The following is a 19,971-nucleotide window of genomic DNA, read 5'->3' as shown; positions in this document are numbered from 1 at the left end:
GTTGGTAGATCAACGTAAAGTTTCCTTATCTAGTCTGCAATCTCTGGTCTCATAGCTTGCAGTAAAGCTTGTTTCAGCTGCTGTCTATAGGGACCATCATCATTATCATTATCTCTGAGTCCACAATTAGCTTTAAAACTTCTTCAAATTTGACTCTAAAATCAAACACTAATTCTCCATCTTTTTGCTTAGTTTGACCAATCTTTCCATAATCAGGTCTCATTGGAAAGGCTTCTCTAATTCTTTGTCCTAAAAGTGTAAGACTTTGAATCAACTCTTAAACTGTTATGTGGAAGAGGTCTGGGTGGATCGTCATCATTCATAGGATTCCTTTACTTTTGCCCAGTCTGCTTTCATAGCAGTCATCCATGCTTGTTGACATTCAATGCCATTCAGATGATAAGCTCTCTGAACTTCCATCATTTGCTCATGAAAATCCTGTGGATTTTCCCTGTGAGAGATAACTCCCCTCACTGCCTTCCTAACATCCTCTAATGTCCAGGTGCTAAACAAAAGAAGTGTAGGCCTCTGGCCATCTGCTCCAGCTCTAGGATTGGGCACTTCAATGATTGGAAATGTCTCTGCAACTTTAGATGACTCTCCAGCTTCTTCCAAACCAACCCCCATAGTTTTACTCCATTCAAGTTTTTTCCCTTTTCCTCCTAACATTATTTTTTCTTTTTCTGGTTTATTTAAATCAGTCACTGGTGGGTAAAAACCCGTCAACAGAGGAGCATTTGTCCCCTGGTAGGGAGGAGGTGAGAAATCAGCTGGTTTCTGCTCTCCCCCCCTTTCATCCCGCCCCTGCTCAGTCTGCAGCCCGCTGCAGCCTGCTGTTGCAGGGGTCTGAGTCTCACAACTGATTTATCCTCCTTTTTTTAGCAATCAGACATGCTTCTCTAGTTTTACTTTTCTGAATGCCATTCTTTATTTTTCGTTGCTTCATTTAAGCACAGTTTTGCACAAATTAATTCTTCACTATTTTTTTTTTGTTTCTTTTTTAGTTTTTATTCTGTTATTAATTGGTAACCATTGAACTAATTCAGTACATTCCCCTTAAAATTGTAGTTTTTATCCCATTTTACCAAGAATGTAGTTGAACCTGGATGAACCTCTTTCTATATATTTTTAATCTCATGGTAATTCAACTTTTTTATTTGAATTCCCCCATTTTTTATATTTTTTCTATTTTTTTACATTTACGTTAGTCACAGAGTGTGATCAGAACCAACAGAGAATTTCTCTCAGGACCGAATTTCACTCCCCGTGCAACAAGCTTCTAGGTCAGACCTATTGTCTGATCCGGTCACACGTTTAGGGTCCTCCCAGGAGCAAAACCCGTTTTAGACTCTGGGTTCTTTTCACCTAAAGCCTAATGAGATGAAATCTTGTTCTACTCCAACAAGCAGCCTTGTGTTAACACCGCAAGGTTTCCAGCTGCTCACTGCTTCGAACAAGTTCACTCCTTTCACACATGCACACACATTCACACCAAAAAAAAACCTTTTTTTATTTTATTTTTGTTGTTATTCTAGGCCTTTTAGGGACTTGAACCCTCTTACGCGTTTTAGGCTGCAGGACTCGAACCTACACCTTTATTTAGAATTCTGGACTTTTCCGGGACTCCAAACCCACACGTGTTTTAGGCAACAGGACTTGAACCTGTCCCTCAGAATTCTGGGCCACTTCGGGGACTTGAACCCCTGAAAAAGCGCTGTACTTGCCTTGTCGTTGTGGTCTGACTGGTTAACGAATAACGTCAATCCGGACCCAGGGATCAGACCAGTCGATTGGCCGGCGTAGAATTCACTACGACGGACTTTCCTCCGGAGACCTAGTCTCACGGGCTGTGCACAGACTTCAATCGGCATGATCCTCCCCCAAGGACGCAGATATGTTGTAGGTCAATCTGAGTTAACATTTAAAGAAATACATTTAAACAATGATAATAATAAAACAAATTCCTTCACAATAATGTTAAATAAGCTGTGATGGTAGCATGCTGCTGCTGCTGCTGCTGCTGCTGCTGCTGCTGCTGCTGCTGCTGCTGCTGCTGCTGCTGCTGCTGCTGCTGCTGCTGCTGCTGCTGCTGCTGCTGTTAGCTTTTCAAAACTCCAGTTGATCAAGTCATACCTGAGATCACCAATGTCTCAGGAGCAACTCACTAACCTGCTGTTGTTAGTATCAATCATTCAGGGGGGGAGCAGATTTCATATGATGACGTTATTGACAAGCTTGCATCAGGAAGGCCACAAAGGTTAGGTTTTAGTTAGTGTTTTCTGTTCTTAGTGCTGCAGTTACATTTATTCTAGTGTATTATTTGTGTGATTAGTAGTTTATAATATTTATTTCAGATTATTTGTGTTTATTAAATATTTCCTAACTGTATTTTCAGTTACAATAAATGGACAAAGTGACTCTATTGGGGGGGGGGCGCCAGAGGAAGGTCTCGCCCGGGGAGTAATTCAGGGTAGAACCGCCACTGAACACGGCAAATACTGACTCTGCATAAATATCATGTTTTGTGGATAAAAGCCTTTGAAACGTATGAAATGCTTGTAATTCTATTTCAGTACATCACAGAAAAAACTGAAAGAAAGATCTAAAAGCAGTTTAGCAGCAAACTTTGTGAAAACTAATATGTGTCATTCTCGAAACTTTTAGCCACGACTGTACACCTGGAATTACACTGAGTGAAATTAAAACAAAGATTCTCTGTCACATTGACAGAAAAATGAAATATGCAAACTCAGATAAGACTTGTACTGTACATTTTGTTTGAATAACATATATGCACACCAAAACTTCCATTAAAATCTCATCAGAAACCTTCCCCTTCTCCAAACAATAAAGATCTCATCTATTTAAGGGTTCTTAGAGAGCAGCCGAATCTGTCAACTTGCAGCTTTTATAACCAAGAAATAACATATTTTAGGAATTTATTTTCTGTATCTATTTTCGTTCAACCAGGTTAATTCTATTCATAGTTTTAGATTTAAAAAAATAATTTACTGGACTGCGTTTATCTTTTATTATAGGAGGTATGTAAAACTTGTAGAATTTGGTGGGTTTAGGGTCTTGAATTTAGAACTTCTTTGTTGTTGATGTTCCTACTTTTGTAAATGTTCAGAAGTATGTACTTTTGCCAGGGTTGGTTAGGCTGCTTTTAGGGGTCATCTTCAGGTCTTTTAGTCTTATATGTTTAAGAAGAATGCACAACCCAGACTGAGCCGTTTCATTTCAGTTCGGTTCTGAGGAATACCCTGTGGAATCTCTGCTTGATGGTATGATGGACAAGCTAAACCTGTGGAGTGATGACCCAGAAGAGTTTCTCCTGGACCTCGGTTTTGGCTATGATGAACCAGACCTTTCTGGACGCATCCCAACTCGATTCCTTCACTATCAGTCGAAGGCAAGAGGAATAACCGTCCAGGTTTTTCTGGATGCCCAAAAGAACCGACTGGACTTGGAAAATCCAGACGTTGGTAGTAAGTGTACATTTTAGCACCTCGTCAGTAGTTAAGAGGGATCAGGGAACATTAGGTAGCAAGTGCCATTCAAATTATTGAACACTTGTTGCTGCTAACACAACAGGTGCTGACCTGTGGTTCCTGCAGTGTCCTGTTGACAGATCAACCACTTTCTTTAGTTGTCGAGTTAACAGAACCACTGCACCCTGTTTCACACACTGGACTCCATCTCCCAAGATGAGTTGGAATTTTTGCCACAAACTTTGAAAACTAAAAAAACAAACAAAAAGTCTTCGATTCTTTCTTTGCAAGTGTAATTTTAGAATGAAATGAACAAAGTAAATGAGAAGAGAAGCTTTGCCATTGTTGCACTTCTAGGCACAACATATTACAAAATAAAAATAAAATCCAACAAATACGTAATTAAAGAGCACTATGCACTTTATTACCAATGTGCTTTCTAGGCAACTACATGCTCACCTTAAAATAGACCAAGATGTCATCATCGAGTGGGTTTTTTGTGTTGCTTGTCTAACTCTTATCCTTTTACCTTTACACAGATCGTTTCAAACAGCTTCAAGTTCTTCAGGAGGTGACTACCACATTTTCAGGTTTAATAGGGCAATCTGTTCAAACACCACTGGACAAGCAACTGCCTCCTGATGTCCAAGAAAGAAAGAGAAAGATGGCCATCCTGTTCAGACGAGCATCAAAGAAATCCCTTGGCCATGCCCAAAGCCAGAAACATCACATGTCAGGTGGACTGGCTGAAAATTCCCATCCTTGCTCTGAACCTGAACCTCTGCAGGACTCGGGTATCACGAGGCACACGAAAGTGCCCTTAATGAGAGTCAAACCTTTGTGTCTAGAGAATGGGTGTCTGGGTTCTGTGGCAGCCAATCAAGAAGGCGATTCAGACTTTGATACACAGGAGAATTTATCAGCAAAAGAGATGGCAATTAAACATCCATCTCTGGAAGAAGGTTTCCCAAAAACAGGAAGCAAGAGCAGCCCTGGGCAAATCTGGACACCAAAAGGAATGACTGAGGTAAGCAGGACTACCGCGGACAGGTACAGTTAGACATTACCATTAGAAAACTGTAAATGTTTTTCTTCTCTGGTGATGGCTCAATGAAATAATGATCAGAAACAGAGATTAATTATTGTGTAGTGATGGCAAAGTTTAAAGCCTTATTCAACCAGTGACAACATGTAGTTCTGAAAATGTATCTGTTATTAACAACCAGTCCAGCCCAGGACAACAATTCATGCAGACATATTTGTGCACGGGCAACTGCACAAATAGGTATTTCAGTAGCTGGGTAGGTTTCAGTCCCTGAGATCCTGAATGGAAAAAATATGGTTTGAAAAGTGGATGGATGGATGTTCAGATGGATGGTGAGTGAATGTAAGTACGACATGGTGGAGCTCTGCGACTTTGACACAAAGCAAAGGCTTCTGACTGACAAACCTGTCAAGCTTTAACAATGTGATGAACTCCAGGAAAATTCTTCATTTTTTCAACTACTTTAGCTCTTAACTAGCTACGCTCTCATTTCAGACTCTGTCAGACTCACCAGGATGGACCTTTGCAACCAAAAGTGATGTGAAGCCTGGAGAATCAACCGCCATCATTCATTCTTTGGCAACCAATACACCTGATGTTGGTCAACGTATCCCTCTCTCTCCTCACCCTTCCATAGGCATGGACCGTTCCCCATCACCTCCCATAATTCATCCAGAAGCCGCCTTTATAATTTTGAACAATAAAACACAGCCCAGTGAAAAGCCGTCCCCCATGTCTTTGCCATCGGTTTTGATGAGCAAAGATCTTTCTTCCTTCTTCTCACCAAAACTACAGAAGACAACTCATTCACAGATTCTACCTGATATGGGGTTTGCCACCCTGAACTCATTTTCTATCAGCAAACAGATCACTTCTTTCATGATAGAAGAGTCCAAAGCTCTGGACTCAAACCTTCCATCTAAAAGCTTTTGTAACGATGCTCAATACTTGTCCCTCTCTGGTCCCTCTGTCTCTGAAGCCCTTCCACCTCAGCCATCGGCTGAACACAGTCAACTTTCCTCTTTAGACACTGTGACACTGCATAGGTCTGACTTCTTGGTGGGTCAGTGCCTCATAAAGGGAGCTGAAATATCTGCATGCAAAAACACAAACCTTGGTTTAGTACCACATCCAGCTCCCTCTGCTTCTCTGGGTTTACACCCCCCATCTTCCTCAGCAACCGACAGCAGCTCACACAGCAGTGAAACAAACTGTGAAGATGCAATTTTTTCAGGTTCTGAGAAAGTTCCTGTAACAGAAGCTGATCATGAATCAACTTTATCTGAGTCCTCTGATAATGAAGATAGACTTCCTGCAATCCTGCTTTCTCTCAAAGTCCCTTGTCAACTTGCTTTGTCATGCAACTCACACAATCAACAGGACACTCTGATAGATTCAGTTGATGCAAAACTTTCAAATACAGCTAAACCATCCCAACAACAAGAAGCAGAACCTCCTCAAAATGACATAAAAATCTTAGCTCCAGCCCCACCTATCCAGAACTGTACTTTTTTGAATGTGGACAACATTCAGCAACGGAACATGAACCAAGCGATGGTAAACGGGGACTCGGTTTACATGTCAGACATGGACAGCTCTGGATACACATCAAAAGAAGCTTTTGTCCAAACAGAAACTGACCAGAGGTCTACTATTCACACTGTCAGTGATGATCATTCATCATTAACCGAGCTGGAGAAACTCCAAGAGCTCCGTCAATCAGGAGCTATGAGCAAACAAAACAAGTTCATCAGATATTTTGATGCATGTGAGCAGCAGGTAGGCCATAAAACTGAGGTCCAACCCCACAGGCTCATGACTGAAAGTTTTAGTGGGGTGCAGGAAACTTCAGTGGACGTTTCAGATGGTGAAAATGAGGATGCAGACTTTTTCCAACAACTTAATGCTGAGAGCAAAGTCTATTGGGCCGAACCCGCCCAGATAACCATTTTAGCAGAAGAGTTCAACACTTTTCAAGACTCCGATGCCTTAGTTTCGTCTGAAGACACAGTTTCTCTTTCAATACTGTCATCCTCAACTATATCTGGACATGATGAAACATCAGGACAGGGAGGTATGCACTCAGATCCATATTTGTCCATGCCCAACTCGTGCTCCTCCCTTTGTGCTGCCACTGAGAAGTCCTCCAATCCCTCTGTTTCTGGTCAAACAGCCCCCTCTCTATCATCTCACATTGTTCACAGGAAAGATGTTCCTCTGTTGACTGAGTCAAAACACACCCATTTTCCGAGTCCTCTGACTCTTGACACCTCCACTCCTTTACGTGCTCTTCAGTCGTGGAAAAACCTACAAAGTCAGCGCAATGCTCTCACCTGTAAACTATCACAGAGGGATCTTTATGCACTGTCAAGTGGTGAGAGCCAGACACCCACCAGAGGATCACACAGACCCTCACCGGTTTTCTCTTCAACCACCTTTTTTCCATTGCTCTGTACTGATTTGACATTAGACAATTCCACACCTGTCATATTAAGAAACGATGGGGCCACCGAAGATAAAAACTCAAAAACTGTGGACTGGATAAAGACTCCAGGGCCTGGATCAGATGATGATAAGCAACAGGAGGAGCACAGGAATGAAACCAAAAGTCAAGACAAATTGGATAAGAAGGCCAACCTGCAGTGCTGCTGTTCCTGTCACCGTCCTCAGAACTGCTGCAGCAGGCAATACTTCCATCCACAGCATGTTTCTGTAAGTAATGCAGCACTCCATTCACACTTTTTTATCACCTGGAAGCAGACAAACTCATTATTTGCATTTTCATGACCTATGACATTGCACAAATTGGATTTGCAATAATACATCCTCTAAATGGAAACACCACAATTTCTAAAAGAAAAACGTGCATTAATCGAAAAAAGGGTTTTCCGCTTGGAGGAGGTGGTTTTTGAGGCAGATTGAAATTAGAAAATGTGCCAAACTGCAACAGAAACACTTTTTTCAAATTAAATGCGCTTCTTGGTATGAACTGGCTGCCTTGGGCCCCACACAGCGGGGGCGACCAGAGGTCCCACAGCGTCACACAGCTCATCAGAAGTTGAGCGTCTCATGTGGAATTGTTGAATCCTCAGCTCCTCTGGAAGATCACCAACCACCATTTCCCAAAATCGCTTCATCTGTACCCCCTCCCACGTGTAAGGAGCTTGCCGCTCCACGGCCTGAAGAAGACGTCCGTCTACTTTGATAGATGATGATGAGCGCTTGTGGCGTGGCAGAAATGTGAAAATATCTTATTGTGTTATCAAACAGGAATAAGGGTCCAACTGCTCACTTGTTAGAACACTTATTTTTTTAACCCTTGTGTTATCTGGTGGGGTCCAGATGACCCCACTCCCAACGTTAACGTGCCTTGAATAGCACAAGGGTTAATCCCGCTGAACACGCTTCTCACATAGAGGATTGACTTACATACGAAGACTGTCAATGTTGCGTGGCACACGCACGGCACTGTTATGCTCCCTTCTTGTGATTCACCTTAAAACAATACTTGTTCTCATCCATCACCATGGTTTTGAATGAAATATCACGTGACTTGGTTTGCATTTATTTCAATAAATAGGATTTAATGGAAATTTGAAATCTTCACAATTTTGGAAATGCATTCTGGAATTTACTAGATTAAAAAGGACATTTCAATAATCTAGCCACAGGGGTTTCAAGCCAGTTACTTCTGTGCCGGTCCCAAGCCCGGATAAATAGAGAGGGTTGCGTCAGGAAGGGCATCCGGCGTAATAATTGCCAAAATAACCATGCGAATCATCCACAACACTTTAGACATACCGGATCGGTCTAGGCCCGGGTTAACAACGACCGCCACCGATGCTGTTAACCTACAGGGTGTCGGTGGAAATTTGACTACTGTTGGTGGAAGAAAGAGGGGAGGCAGAAGGGTCCGTGGCCAGAGAGAGAAGGGAAAAGGCAGGAACATAGGTTTGAGAATAGGGACTCTTAACGTTGGCACAATGACAGGGAAAGGCAGAGAGCTGGCAGACATGATGGAGAGAAGGAAGGTAGATGTACTGTGTGTGCAGGAGACAAGGTGGAAGGGCAGCAAGGCACGTAGTATTGGAGGAGGATACAAACTGTTCTATCATGGTGTTGATAGGAAGAGAAACGGGGTAGGAGTGATTCTGAAGAGGGAGTTTGTAAACAGTGTTCTAGAGGTGAAAAGAGTCTCAGACAGGATGATGAGCCTAAAGTTAGAAATTGAAGGGGTGATGGTGAATGTAGTCAGTGGGTATGCGCCACAGGTTGGCTGTGAGTTAGAAGTGAAGGAGAGATTCTGGAGTGAGTTGGATGAGGTCATAGAGAGTTTTCCCAGAGGAAAGAGAGTTGTTATTGGAGCAGACTTTAATGGGCATGTTGGTGAAGGCAACAGAGGTGATGAGGAGGTGATGGGCAGGTTTGGTGTGAAGGAAAGGAATCTGGAGGGACAGATGGTGGTGGACTTTGCGAAGAGGATGGAAATGGCGGTAGTCAACACTTACTTCCAGAAGAGAGAGGAACATAGAGTGACATACAGAAGTGGAGGTAGGAGTACTCAGGTGGACTACATCCTATGTAGACGAGGTCATTTGAGAGAGGTTATTGACTGCAAAGTGGTGGTAGGAGAGAGTGTAGCCAGACAGCACCGCATGGTGGTGTGTAAGATGACTCTGGAGGTCAGGAAGAAGAAGAGAGGGAAAACAGAAAAGAAGACCAAGTGGTGGAAGCTACAGAATGAAGAAACTTGTGAGGAATTTAGGCAGAAGTTGAGACAGGTCCTGGGTGGTCAGGATGAGCTTCCAGATGACTGGGAAACTACAGCAGAGATTATCAGGGAAACAGGTAGGAAGGTGCTAGGTGTGTCATCTGGAAAGAGGAAAGATGGTAAAGAGACTTGGTGGTGGAATGAGGAAGTACAGGAATGCATCCAGAGGAAGAGGTTGGCTGAAAGGAAGTGGGATGTAGAAGGGACTGAGGAAGGTAGACAGGAGTACAAGGAAGCACAGCGTAGAGTGAAGAGAGAGGTGGCAAAGGCCAAACAGAAAGCTTACGATGAGCTATATGACAGGTTAGACACAAAGGAAGGAGAGAAGGACTAGTACAGACTAGCCAGACAGAGAGACAGAGATGGGAAGGACGTGCAACAGATAAGGGTGATTAAGGACAGAGATGGAAAGGTGCTAACAACCCAGGAGAGTATACAGAAAAGATGGAAGGAGTATTTTGAGGAGCTGATGAACGTGGAAAATGACAGGGAAAGAAGGGAGGAAGATGTGGTTGTTGTGGAGCAGGAAGTAGCAGAGATTGGAAAGGATGAGGTTAGGAAGGCTCTGAAAAGGATGAAGAGCGGAAAGGCCGTTGGTCCTGATGACGTACCTGTGGAGGTATGGAAGTGCTTAGGAGAGACAGCAGTGGAATTTCTAACGAGGTTGTTCAATAGGATTGTAGAGAGTGAGAAGATGCCTGAGGAATGGAGGAGAAGCGTTCTGGTCCCGATCTTTAAGAACAAGGGTGACACGCAGAACTGCAGCAACTATAGAGGAATAAAGTTGAGGAGCCACACAATGAAGCTGTGGGAAAGAGTAGTGGAAGCCAGGCTTAGGAAGAAGGTGGAGATTTGTGAGCAGCAGTATGGTTTCATGCCCCGTAAGAGCACCACTGATGCCATTTTTGCTTTGAGAATGTTGATGGAAAAGTACAGAGATGGTCAGAAGGAGCTGCATTGTGTGTTCGTAGATTTAGAGAAGGCGTATGACAGGGTGCCGAGGGAGGAGCTGTGGTACTGTATGAGGTCGTCTGGAGTGGCAGAGAAGTATGTCAGAGTAGTTCAGGACATGTATGAGAGAAGTATGACGGTGGTGAGATGTGCTGTAGGTCAGACAGAGGAGTTCAAGGTGGAGGTGGGACTACACCAAGGATCAGCTTTGAGTCCTTTTTTGTTTACTATGCTGATGGACAGGCTGACAGACGAGGTAAGACAGGAATCTCCCTGGACAATGATGTTTGCAGATGACATTGTAATTTGCAGTGAGAGTAGAGAGCAGGTGGAGGAACAGCTAGAGAGGTGGAGGTTTGCTCTGGAAAGAAGAGGCATGAAGGTCAGTGGTAGTAAGACAGAATACATGTGTCTGAACGAGAGGGATCAAGGTAGAAGCGTTAGGTTACAGGGGGCTGAGGTGAAGAAGGTGCAGGAGTTTAAGTACTTGGGGTCAACAGTTCAGTGTGATGGGGAGTGTGGAAAAGAGGTGAAGAGGCGAGTGCAGGCAGGTTGGAGTGGGTGGAGGAAAGTGTCAGGAGTGTTGTGTGACAGAAGAGTGTCAGCAAGACTCAAAGGAAAGGTGTACAAGACAGTGGTGAGACCAGTTCTGCTCTATGGGTTAGAGACGGTAGCAGTGAGACAGAGACAAGAGGCTGATTTGGAGGTAGCGGAGATGAAGATGTTGAGGTTCTCCTTAGGAGTGACCAGGTTAGACAGGATAAGGAACGAGTACATCAGAGGGACGGCTCATGTTGCCTGTGTTAGCAACAAAGTCAGAGAAGCCAGACTGAGATGGTTTGGACATGTTCAGAGGAGGGACAGTGGATATATTGGTAGAAGGATGTTGGAGATGGAGCTGCCTGGCAGGAGGGCAAGAGGACGGCCAAAGAGGAGATACATGGATGTCTTAACAGAGGACATGAAGTTGGCTAATGTTAGGGTAGAAGATGTTCATGATAGAGTGAGGTGGAAAAGGATGATTCGCTGTGGCGACCCCTGATGGGAAAAGCCGAAAGAGAAAGAAAGAAAAAGGACATTTCAATACATGCTTTGCTTGAAATTTTTTTAAAGAAACTTCAAATCTATTGCTTTGTAAAATCCTATTTTTGTGTCAGAATTCAAAAGGAAATTGCTAAACAGCGCCCCCTGGTGTAATGCATTTTAATTTGCATTGCATTGCGCTTTATGTGTCAAAATGCGAACTGAAATGCAAACTGTCAGACCCTCATCAGGGCGGAGCCTACATCCTTCATAAATAATCTAAATCCCACCTTCTGACTTAAAAACAAAAAGACATTTTACAAAGCAATAGATTTGAAGTTACTTTAAAATGAATTCAAAGCAAACCATGTTTTGAAATGTCCTTTTTCAATATTGAATTGTAATTTGCAGAATGCATTGTTATTTAAATAAAAAAATTATTTAATATTTTTAATTTTCAAATTCTTATATTGAATTGTACATGAGATGCATGAGATGCAGAGCTCTCTGGCTCTACTGTTTACCTGCGGGGCTGTGATTGGTGGACACTTAAGTGTGAAAAGTGTAAAAGTTCCTGCTGATTCTCTCCACAGTGCTCTATTGAAGAGTGGGAAAAGACGATGGAAGGACTGCAGCAGTTTCACTCTGTCTTCAATGCCATGGAGAGGAGGTTCTCTGAGGAGCAAGCTGCAGTGTACAGCATGCTCTCTGACGCTGAAAGGTGAACAGCGTTACCTCTGTCTCGCCTCAGCATCCTCACCTGTAGCTCCTTTTCCAAAAAGAAACAGAACAGATGAAGATGAATTTCCCCAAAACGTAAAGTAAACATCTGATTAAAAGCAAAGAAGTGCTCGTTGTGCACAGATTCATTCTGCTGTGGAGCCATGTGTGACACATGATGAGCTGGAATATCCATCACCACAGAGAGTCATTGATCAATATGAAGGAAATGAAATCCCTTCAGGTTTATCTATTAGTAAATAGGGTACAATCTGTAGCCGTCAGTTTGCATGCAGTTCATTCACCTTGATGGTCCTAGATCTATAAATCTGATGCCAAGTGTGATCACTAGTGGCATAACTGGAGGATCTGCCCAGGGTGATGAAGCTTGGCTCGTGTCCAAATTCCTTCACTACTCACTACAAAGTGCACTATATAAGGTGCCTGAATCTACAATTCCAAAATCGAGAGGCCCCTTGAAATTTCCCAGAAGTCTCTGCAAAAAAACAGTGTGCATTGATTCTCACTAGATTGGTGAATATAGACCACAATGCATCATTTAAACAATATTTATGAAATATTGTATTTTGATTTTTTTTATATGAACAATCCAAGTTTTCATCATCAAACTGGCCGTGGTGCTGAAAAGATGCCTCTCCACAGGTTTGGTTTTTACAGCTTTAATGGTTAACAGACCAGAGCCAGAGGATCTGAGGTTCTGCGAGGGTTCATATTTGACTAAAAGATCGGATAAATAAGAGGGCGCAAGACCATTAAGGCATTTAAGAACAGTATCTTAAAATCAATCCTGAAGCAGATGGGGAGCCAATGCAGGGGTTATCAAATTGGGGTGATGTGTCCCCGCCTCCTGGCCTTGGTGAGAACTTGTGCAGCAGAATTTTGGAGAAGCTGAAGGTTCTTAATGTTAGTTTTTGGAAGACCAGCAAGCAGGGCTTTGGATTAGGAGAATCCAATGATCAGCAATAAGAATAGATACACACCTTTAATGTCACAGACAATCCCGCCAGACACACCAACCTTCACTAGCTCCATGGAATGTTGGCGTGTCCAGTCGCATGGGAACAGTCCGGGCATGAGGGGTCCGCTTTACTAATCCTTAGTGTGGAAAAAGCACGTCTGTCGAATTCAAGGACCACATGATCAGATCCATACATCCAAAATGCAGAAGTTGCAGGAGAATGAAAAGTGCAGAGGCTCTGGGGCAAACGGGACAAAAAGCCTTAGGAGTGGACTAGCACAGGAGGAGAGAGAAGAAAAGCATCTGTTTTCAACAAGAACTGAGCAGAAATGCAATATCATTATTGTCTGTGTTTGTCTGTGTGTGTTGGGTGTGTGTGTGTGTGTGTGTGTGTGTGTATAGGGAAAATATTCAGGACATAGAGGAGCTGAGATGTGCCATCAAGCGGGAAGCAGCAGAGCTGGAGAGGCAGTTGAAAGAACTGTCCCATCACTACAATGAAAGTCTACAAAGGGTGAGCTCGTCAGCCATTGGCTGGGACGCTGCCACACATTCACACAGCAGGAACGTGACTTCAGTTTTATTACAGGAGTGTTTTGCTGTTTGTATTTTTACATTGAGTTACTAATTCCTATTTTCCTATCCTCTGCCTTCATTCAGGAGATGGACAGTCTGCGATATGAGCAGTCTCAGCTTTGCTCACAGGTTGCTCTATCAGGGACTGTGCTCACATCAAGCCCCTCCCACAGAGCAGCAGCTATTCAATGCTCTTTGCTGCCCTGGCCCCCCTCAGCTGATGAGCAGACATCTTGTGTTTCCACCAGCAGCACAGGAAGTGCAGATGTCATCCCAAAGTCCCCCTTTGGGTCAGTCAGCATTACTGACAGCCAGGCTCCTTCTCCCACAACTGAAAAACTGGACATCCTGGGTCTTCTCCACAGAGTAGGAAAGTCCTGCATCCAGTAATCTTATCAATAAAGTGTTCCTGTTTATTATCGTAGAATAAAGCACAGACTACAATATTTCATCAAACTGTTTTGGTTTATTTTTACAGTTCCCGCATTTGCATTTAGCTTTATTTTGCTTACAGACCTAATCAGCCTGTAACTGCACCTCAGACTTTAACCTGTAACCTGATGAAACACTTAAATTGCCTGTGGTGGACTGTCATTGGCTGAAGCTTTAGTAAGCCTCTGATCTTGGAGAGTGGTGGTAGCATTACAAATACAATGTGTAAGAAAACAACAATACCCCACCAGGCACAGGATGTCTAGTCAATACCTAATATACATCTACTGTAGATGTCTACTGACATCTGAGACTTTTTTATTTTGTTCCTCTGTTGGATGTCTACCAATGGTGTCCGGAAAGATATTTGCATGTAGAAGTCTACAACAGATCTACTTGTAGCAATATATTCTTGGGATATTTTTAGATGTCTATTAGAGAACTTTTTTAAACACTTAATAGTTAAAAATAATTACTGTAATTTACATCCCTCCATTTATCTTCAGAAACCACTGAGTCCCATTTGGGGTTGCAGGTTTGCTGGTTCAAATCCGGCAACTGTTAAATGGTGGAGTACACCCCAACACCCTAATCAGGTCACCAGTTTGTCTAGGGCTACACAAAAGAAGATAAGGAGGGAAAGTGGATCCTACACCAATGTTGTTGTGTTTATATTTGACAGTAAAAGGAGAAAAGGGATGACGACGCAGCAAAGTCTCAATGATAGAAACATGGTTGACTTTGCTTTTCTATTTTATATCTAGTAAAGTTTTGCAATAGACATCTAAAACAATCCAAAGGTTTGATGTCTACAGGTAGATTTGTAGTAGACCTCTATATGCAGATAACACTATTGGCAGACATCTAAATAGAGGAATAAAACAAAGCTGTCTGGAGACATTTACAATAGATGAATATTAGTTATTTAATAGACATTTTGTGCTTGTTGTTAACAACACGCATGGCACGATGGGACCGCAACACAATTCGCTGTGAAAAAGTCGTCTGCTAGAGATCTAAGGGGGGCGCAATAGACTTCTATGAATTGATGTCTATCTGATTCATAATGCATATCTATATGAAAGCATTGAAATAGCCATGATTTAGATATCTACCTGATGTGTTCATGCCCAGTGAGAGTTTAGACCACAGCTCTAAAACAAGCAAAATGCATATAAAGAGCTGATATGTACAATTCAAACCTCCACTGTCCCCTTTGAGTTGCTTTGATATATCCCTTAGAAAGGGACAACAGTCCACCAAAGTATTTTCTCTCAACTAAGAGTGTTTTTTCATTCAGGGAAAAATTAAAAGGTAATAAAAGAATGAAAGTTGATGTAATACAGCTTAAATAAAATGCATAAATAACTCATCAAATTACGTCAGTTTATTTTTAAAGCACCAATTCTCGACACAGGCGGTTTTAATGTGCTACACAAACCAAAATATCAGACAGAGGTTCATCAGTGGCAAGTCTTTCAGTGCACTTCAGTCCAAATCATTTACATAGGGTCAGCTTGTCCTAACTTTGACTCTGTCTGTCATACATTTATACCTAAAAAAAAAAATGTTTTAGTTTAGTTGTTATGATTTAGCATACATGGTATGATACATGAAGCTGAAAATTGATTCAGAGTTACAATTGCTAATTCGTGTCTAAAATACTTGTACCTGCTAGTTATGCCTTAGTCACATGCATCTATACAAGGGTTGACCCATATGGGTGCTAAGGGTTTTTGGGTCGGAGGCAGGTGCAGCCACGTCTCTAAAGGGAGCTCAGATGTGACTTGCAGTTCCTTTGTTGCTCGTACGAGAGGCATCATGAAAATGGAACTTGTGATTGTCGTGTGTGTGGTAAACGCATCGTAAAGTATTTGTATGGATAATGGAAGTTACATGCATTGATGACGTGTGGCTGATGCTGTCATTTGGTGCCCTTTACGCCACACTCTAGTCATTACTGAGGTGCATGCACTGGGTGTGCAGCTGATACAAAAGTCCATGTAGGACGTCCACACAAACTATGCTCTAATTACCTGATTTTCTCATTTTTAACCCTTGTTCTATCCTAGGCACTTTAACGTTGAGAGTTGGGTCATCTAGACCCACTAGACAGTGCTCTGAACCTTTATTCTTCAATGATTTGTGATCTTCACTGGTGTCCATGGATTACATGAAATCTTTCCACCTTTATCCACCTTTTGTCATGGTAGGGAGAACACGTCAATGGAAGGGGGGGGGGTCATCTAAGATAGCACAAGGGTTAATTAACAGCCAGGCTGCATGCAAGGAGCGCACACTCCCTGTAACCCTAGTGCTACCCTATGGGGTCAAGATGACCATTGACGTGTTATCCCTACCATGACGAAGGTGGTGTCAGGGTTGTGACTTTTTCCTTAATAAAGAGAAGAACCACACAGGAGATGAGAACTTTTGTTAGACTTCTGCAGAAGGAGAAAAAGGTCTGTGACAGTGCGAACTGTCACAGAGGAGTTCTGCCTTCTCAGTGTATCCAGTCTGGTTTCTGAAATCATTGGAAGTTGCAGCAGCAACTCTCGTGTCCTGTTCACAACAGTAAACAGATTAACTAACCCTCCAACCCAGCTACCAATATAACTGGTTTGCACACCCAAATGTAATGAGTTTGCTGTATTTTTTTATGACAAGGTTCAGGGCATTAAAAAAGCCATCAACTCCACAACACATATAACTATCGAACGGCCACCTACTCACTCTAAGCTGACTCACTTTGTACCTGTCACTGACCAAACTGTCCAAGAGACCATCACCCGTCTGAGCTCGTCTACATGCTGCCTTGATGTGTTACCCACTAGATTTCTAAAGTCTGTCCTGAACAGTGTGTTGCCATCAATTACTCAAATAGTTAACATGTCTCTTCAATCTGGAATATTCCCAGAGGCCTTAAAAACTGCAGTCATTAAACCTCTCCTGAAGAAAAGCGGTCTTGATCCCACTGTACTGAATAATTACAGACCTATCTCTAATCTGCCATTTTTAGGAAAAGTCCTTGAAAAAGTTGTCTACCAACAGCTCACTGATTTTCTCTTATTAAACAGTTCATTTGAATTTTCTGTTTTTCATTCAGGTTTTAGACCCCATCATAGCACAGAAACTGCTCTTATCAAGGTAACCAATGACATCCGCCTGAACACTGATGATGGCAAAGTCTCTGTCTTAATCCTGCTAGACCTGAGTGCTGCCTTTGATACTGTTGATCATGGGATCCTTTTGCACAGACTCCAAGACTGGGTTGGCATCTCTGGATCTGCCCTAAGTTGGCTCAAGTCTTATCTGGAAGACAGGAAATATTTTGTTGAAATTGGGAGTTGTGTCTCAGACTACATGGCCTTGACTTGTGGTGTGCCCCAGGGATCGATCCTGGGACCCCTTCTGTTCAACCTCTACATGCTGCCACTAGGGCAGTTAATACGCAGTAATAACATATCTTATCACAACTATGCAGATGATACTCAGATCTATGCGTCACTGACAACAGGTGAATATGGGCCGGTGGATTCTCTCAACCACTGCCTCCAACAGATCAGTGCGTGGATGCAGAACAACTTTCTCCAGCTAAACTCAAACAAGACCGAAGTTATAATTTTTGGCCCACAGAAACAAAGAGAAAGTGTCAGCAGCTACCTTCATTCTCTGTCTCTTAAACCCTCAAATCAAGTCAGAAATCTAGGGGTAATCATGGACTCTGACCTGAACTTTAAAAGCCATATCAAGTCAGTAACATCAGCGGCATTTTACCATCTGAAAAACATTGCCAAAATCAAAAACATAGTGTCAAAGCCAGACCTGGAGATACTTATCCATGCATTTGTCTCCAGTAGGTTAGACTACTGTAACGGCCTGCTCACCGGCCTGTCCAAACGAGCTGTAAAACAGCTTCAGTACATCCAGAATGCTGCTGCTCGAGTCCTGACCAGAACCAGGAAGTATGATCACATTAGTCCTGTGCTCAGGTCTTTGCACTGGCTCCCTGTACCTCAAAGAATAGACTTCAAAGCAGCTCTGCTTGTGTACAAGTCTCTCCATGGCCACGCACCAAAGTACATCTCTGACATGTTAGTGCCATATGAACCATCTCGTACTCTGAGGACCTCAGGGACCGGCCTCCTGTTGATTCCCAGAGTCAGAACTAAACAAGGGGAATCAGCGTTTCAATATTCTGCAGCTAAAATCTGGAACAGCCTCCCTGAAGTCGTAAGACAGGCGTCTTCTGTGTTCATGTTCAAATCTAGACTTAAAACATTTCTGTTTAGCCGTGTATATGACTGAAAGGTCCTATCTGCACTTTTCCTTCCTTTCCTTCCTTTATTTTTAAATCAATTTTCAAAATTTTTTTTCTTTTCTTTTAAAGTAAATTTTACGTTGATTATTTCTATGTGATGTATTGTGATTTTAATGCATTTTTCTGTTTTGTGAAGCACCTTGAATTACTTTGTGTACGAATTGTGCTATACAAATAAACTTGCCTTGCCTTGCCTTGGTGGCCAGGGTTGATGACATAAAAGTGGGTCATCAATCAAGCAGAACAGGTACATCATATTTTTGTATTATCATTACATTTCATGTAATCCATGGACACCAGTGAAGATCACAAATCGTTGAAGAAAAAAGGTTCAGAGCACTGTCTAGTAGGTCTAGATGACCCAACTCCCAATGTCAAAGTGCCTAGGATAGCACAAGGGTTAACAGCACTAATAGCCCCCTTTTGCAGTGTGCAGGGATTGGAGGGGTTGAAAAAATGAAAAATCGGTTCAACATGCCAGCATCTCACCTACCTCATCCTTACTTATCCCTCAATGTTGCGTGTTTGCTATGACTCGTTGTCCACAGCATACCAGTGGGAAAAAGTTGCATTAAAATATTCGCTCTATGGGTTCACGGAGTTGTCTACAATCTTAAAATTTGGTGCGGACCACCTACCTGGGCTGTACGGATTTGACGATTTTTGGTCAAATGTGTACAGCCTTTACCACCCGTAAGGGCAGTTGTGACTAAGGCTTTTAAAACAAATACGTTTATTAAATTAAGTTAACCCCAAACTGAAGAAGGAAGTAAAAGACCAGCAGAGCACACGATCATCAACAGATATACTTAAAAATGTTGCAATTTGTCTAGTCACTGTTGCAAATTGTCTAGGCACATTTGTGCTACAGCAAAAACAATAAAAAGTATTTAAACTAAGTTACAATTGTGTTTTTGAAGAATTAAAAACAAACTTGACTGTACAGTCATTGTACAAAGTACAGGGAACAGTACTCTGCAGTACTCTGACCACATGGTAAACATCAAGACCACCAGTCCTACAACAATGCTGGGAACTAACAGGATGTGCTGGAGAGTTATGATCTGCAGAGCAAAACAAAAACAGCGATGCAAAGAGCAGACGGGTTTGGCAACTAGAACCTGTAGCTCTGAGAATGTAATAGATGTGTGAATAATGAACGTTTGCAAATGAGCAGAACAGGCTGCATTGTTCAGGTATGTTGCTGTCCCTGCATTGGTCAGCAGTATCTTGTGAGGACACCATTGACCATACACTAAACCACAGGATAACGTTTGCGATGAATGGAGATGCGCTGCAGTCTCCTGATCCTGGTCCGGGCATCAAGGGGTTGCCGGTCACAAAGTTGTGATCGTACCAGCTGGTAGGAGCTCGCACAGTAGCTCGGCCTCTTGAAGCCGTCACTCAAAGATGAATTATTCGGAATCTCTGCAGAGACACATGAGCCGCAGTTTTACCACACCTTCATCATAGTTACTGCAACTTGAAAAAAGATAGACGGAAGGCAGCCTCAGCAACATTCTTACATATTTACATATGCAAGTTTTCATATGGCCTCTGAAGTGACCCTTTTAAAAAAAAAAAAAAATTTGTTGGATTTTGAGCAAACCTCTACATTACATTCTGGACAAGGAAGACCAGCGCTTCATCCCCCAGAAATTT

At 42.6% G+C, this 19,971-nt stretch overlaps 1 protein-coding gene and 1 long non-coding RNA gene across 4 annotated transcripts in view; one reads left to right on the top strand and one right to left on the bottom strand.

The window, feature by feature from the left end:
* Positions 1-11,874: 11,874 nt before the first annotated feature.
* LOC110014028 (uncharacterized) lies at positions 11,875-15,357 on the top strand. The gene is made up of 3 exons (XR_013652354.1): positions 11,875-12,002; positions 13,383-13,494; positions 13,641-15,357. It is a non-coding gene; the product is annotated as an uncharacterized LOC110014028 (long non-coding RNA).
* A 3,668-nt stretch (positions 15,358-19,025) lies between these two features.
* Positions 19,026-19,971, bottom strand: part of pde1ca (phosphodiesterase 1C, calmodulin-dependent a) — a 56,616-nt gene continuing 55,670 nt past the window's right edge. For all 3 annotated transcript variants that reach the window (XM_078938804.1, XM_078938805.1, XM_078938806.1), the window contains one exon: positions 19,026-19,737. In XM_078938804.1, the coding sequence (XP_078794930.1) occupies positions 19,565-19,737 (173 nt within the window). In that variant the 3' untranslated portion in view covers positions 19,026-19,564. The remainder of the gene's footprint in view (positions 19,738-19,971) is intronic.

This window comes from Oryzias latipes, chromosome 20, assembly GCF_053564925.1.
Source record: "Oryzias latipes strain Hd-rR chromosome 20, Olatipes_Hd-rR_3.1".
NCBI classification, from domain to species: domain Eukaryota; kingdom Metazoa; phylum Chordata; class Actinopteri; order Beloniformes; family Adrianichthyidae; genus Oryzias; species Oryzias latipes.
Note: the sequence above shows the minus strand (reverse complement) of the source record. Positions and strands in the feature narration are given on the sequence as shown.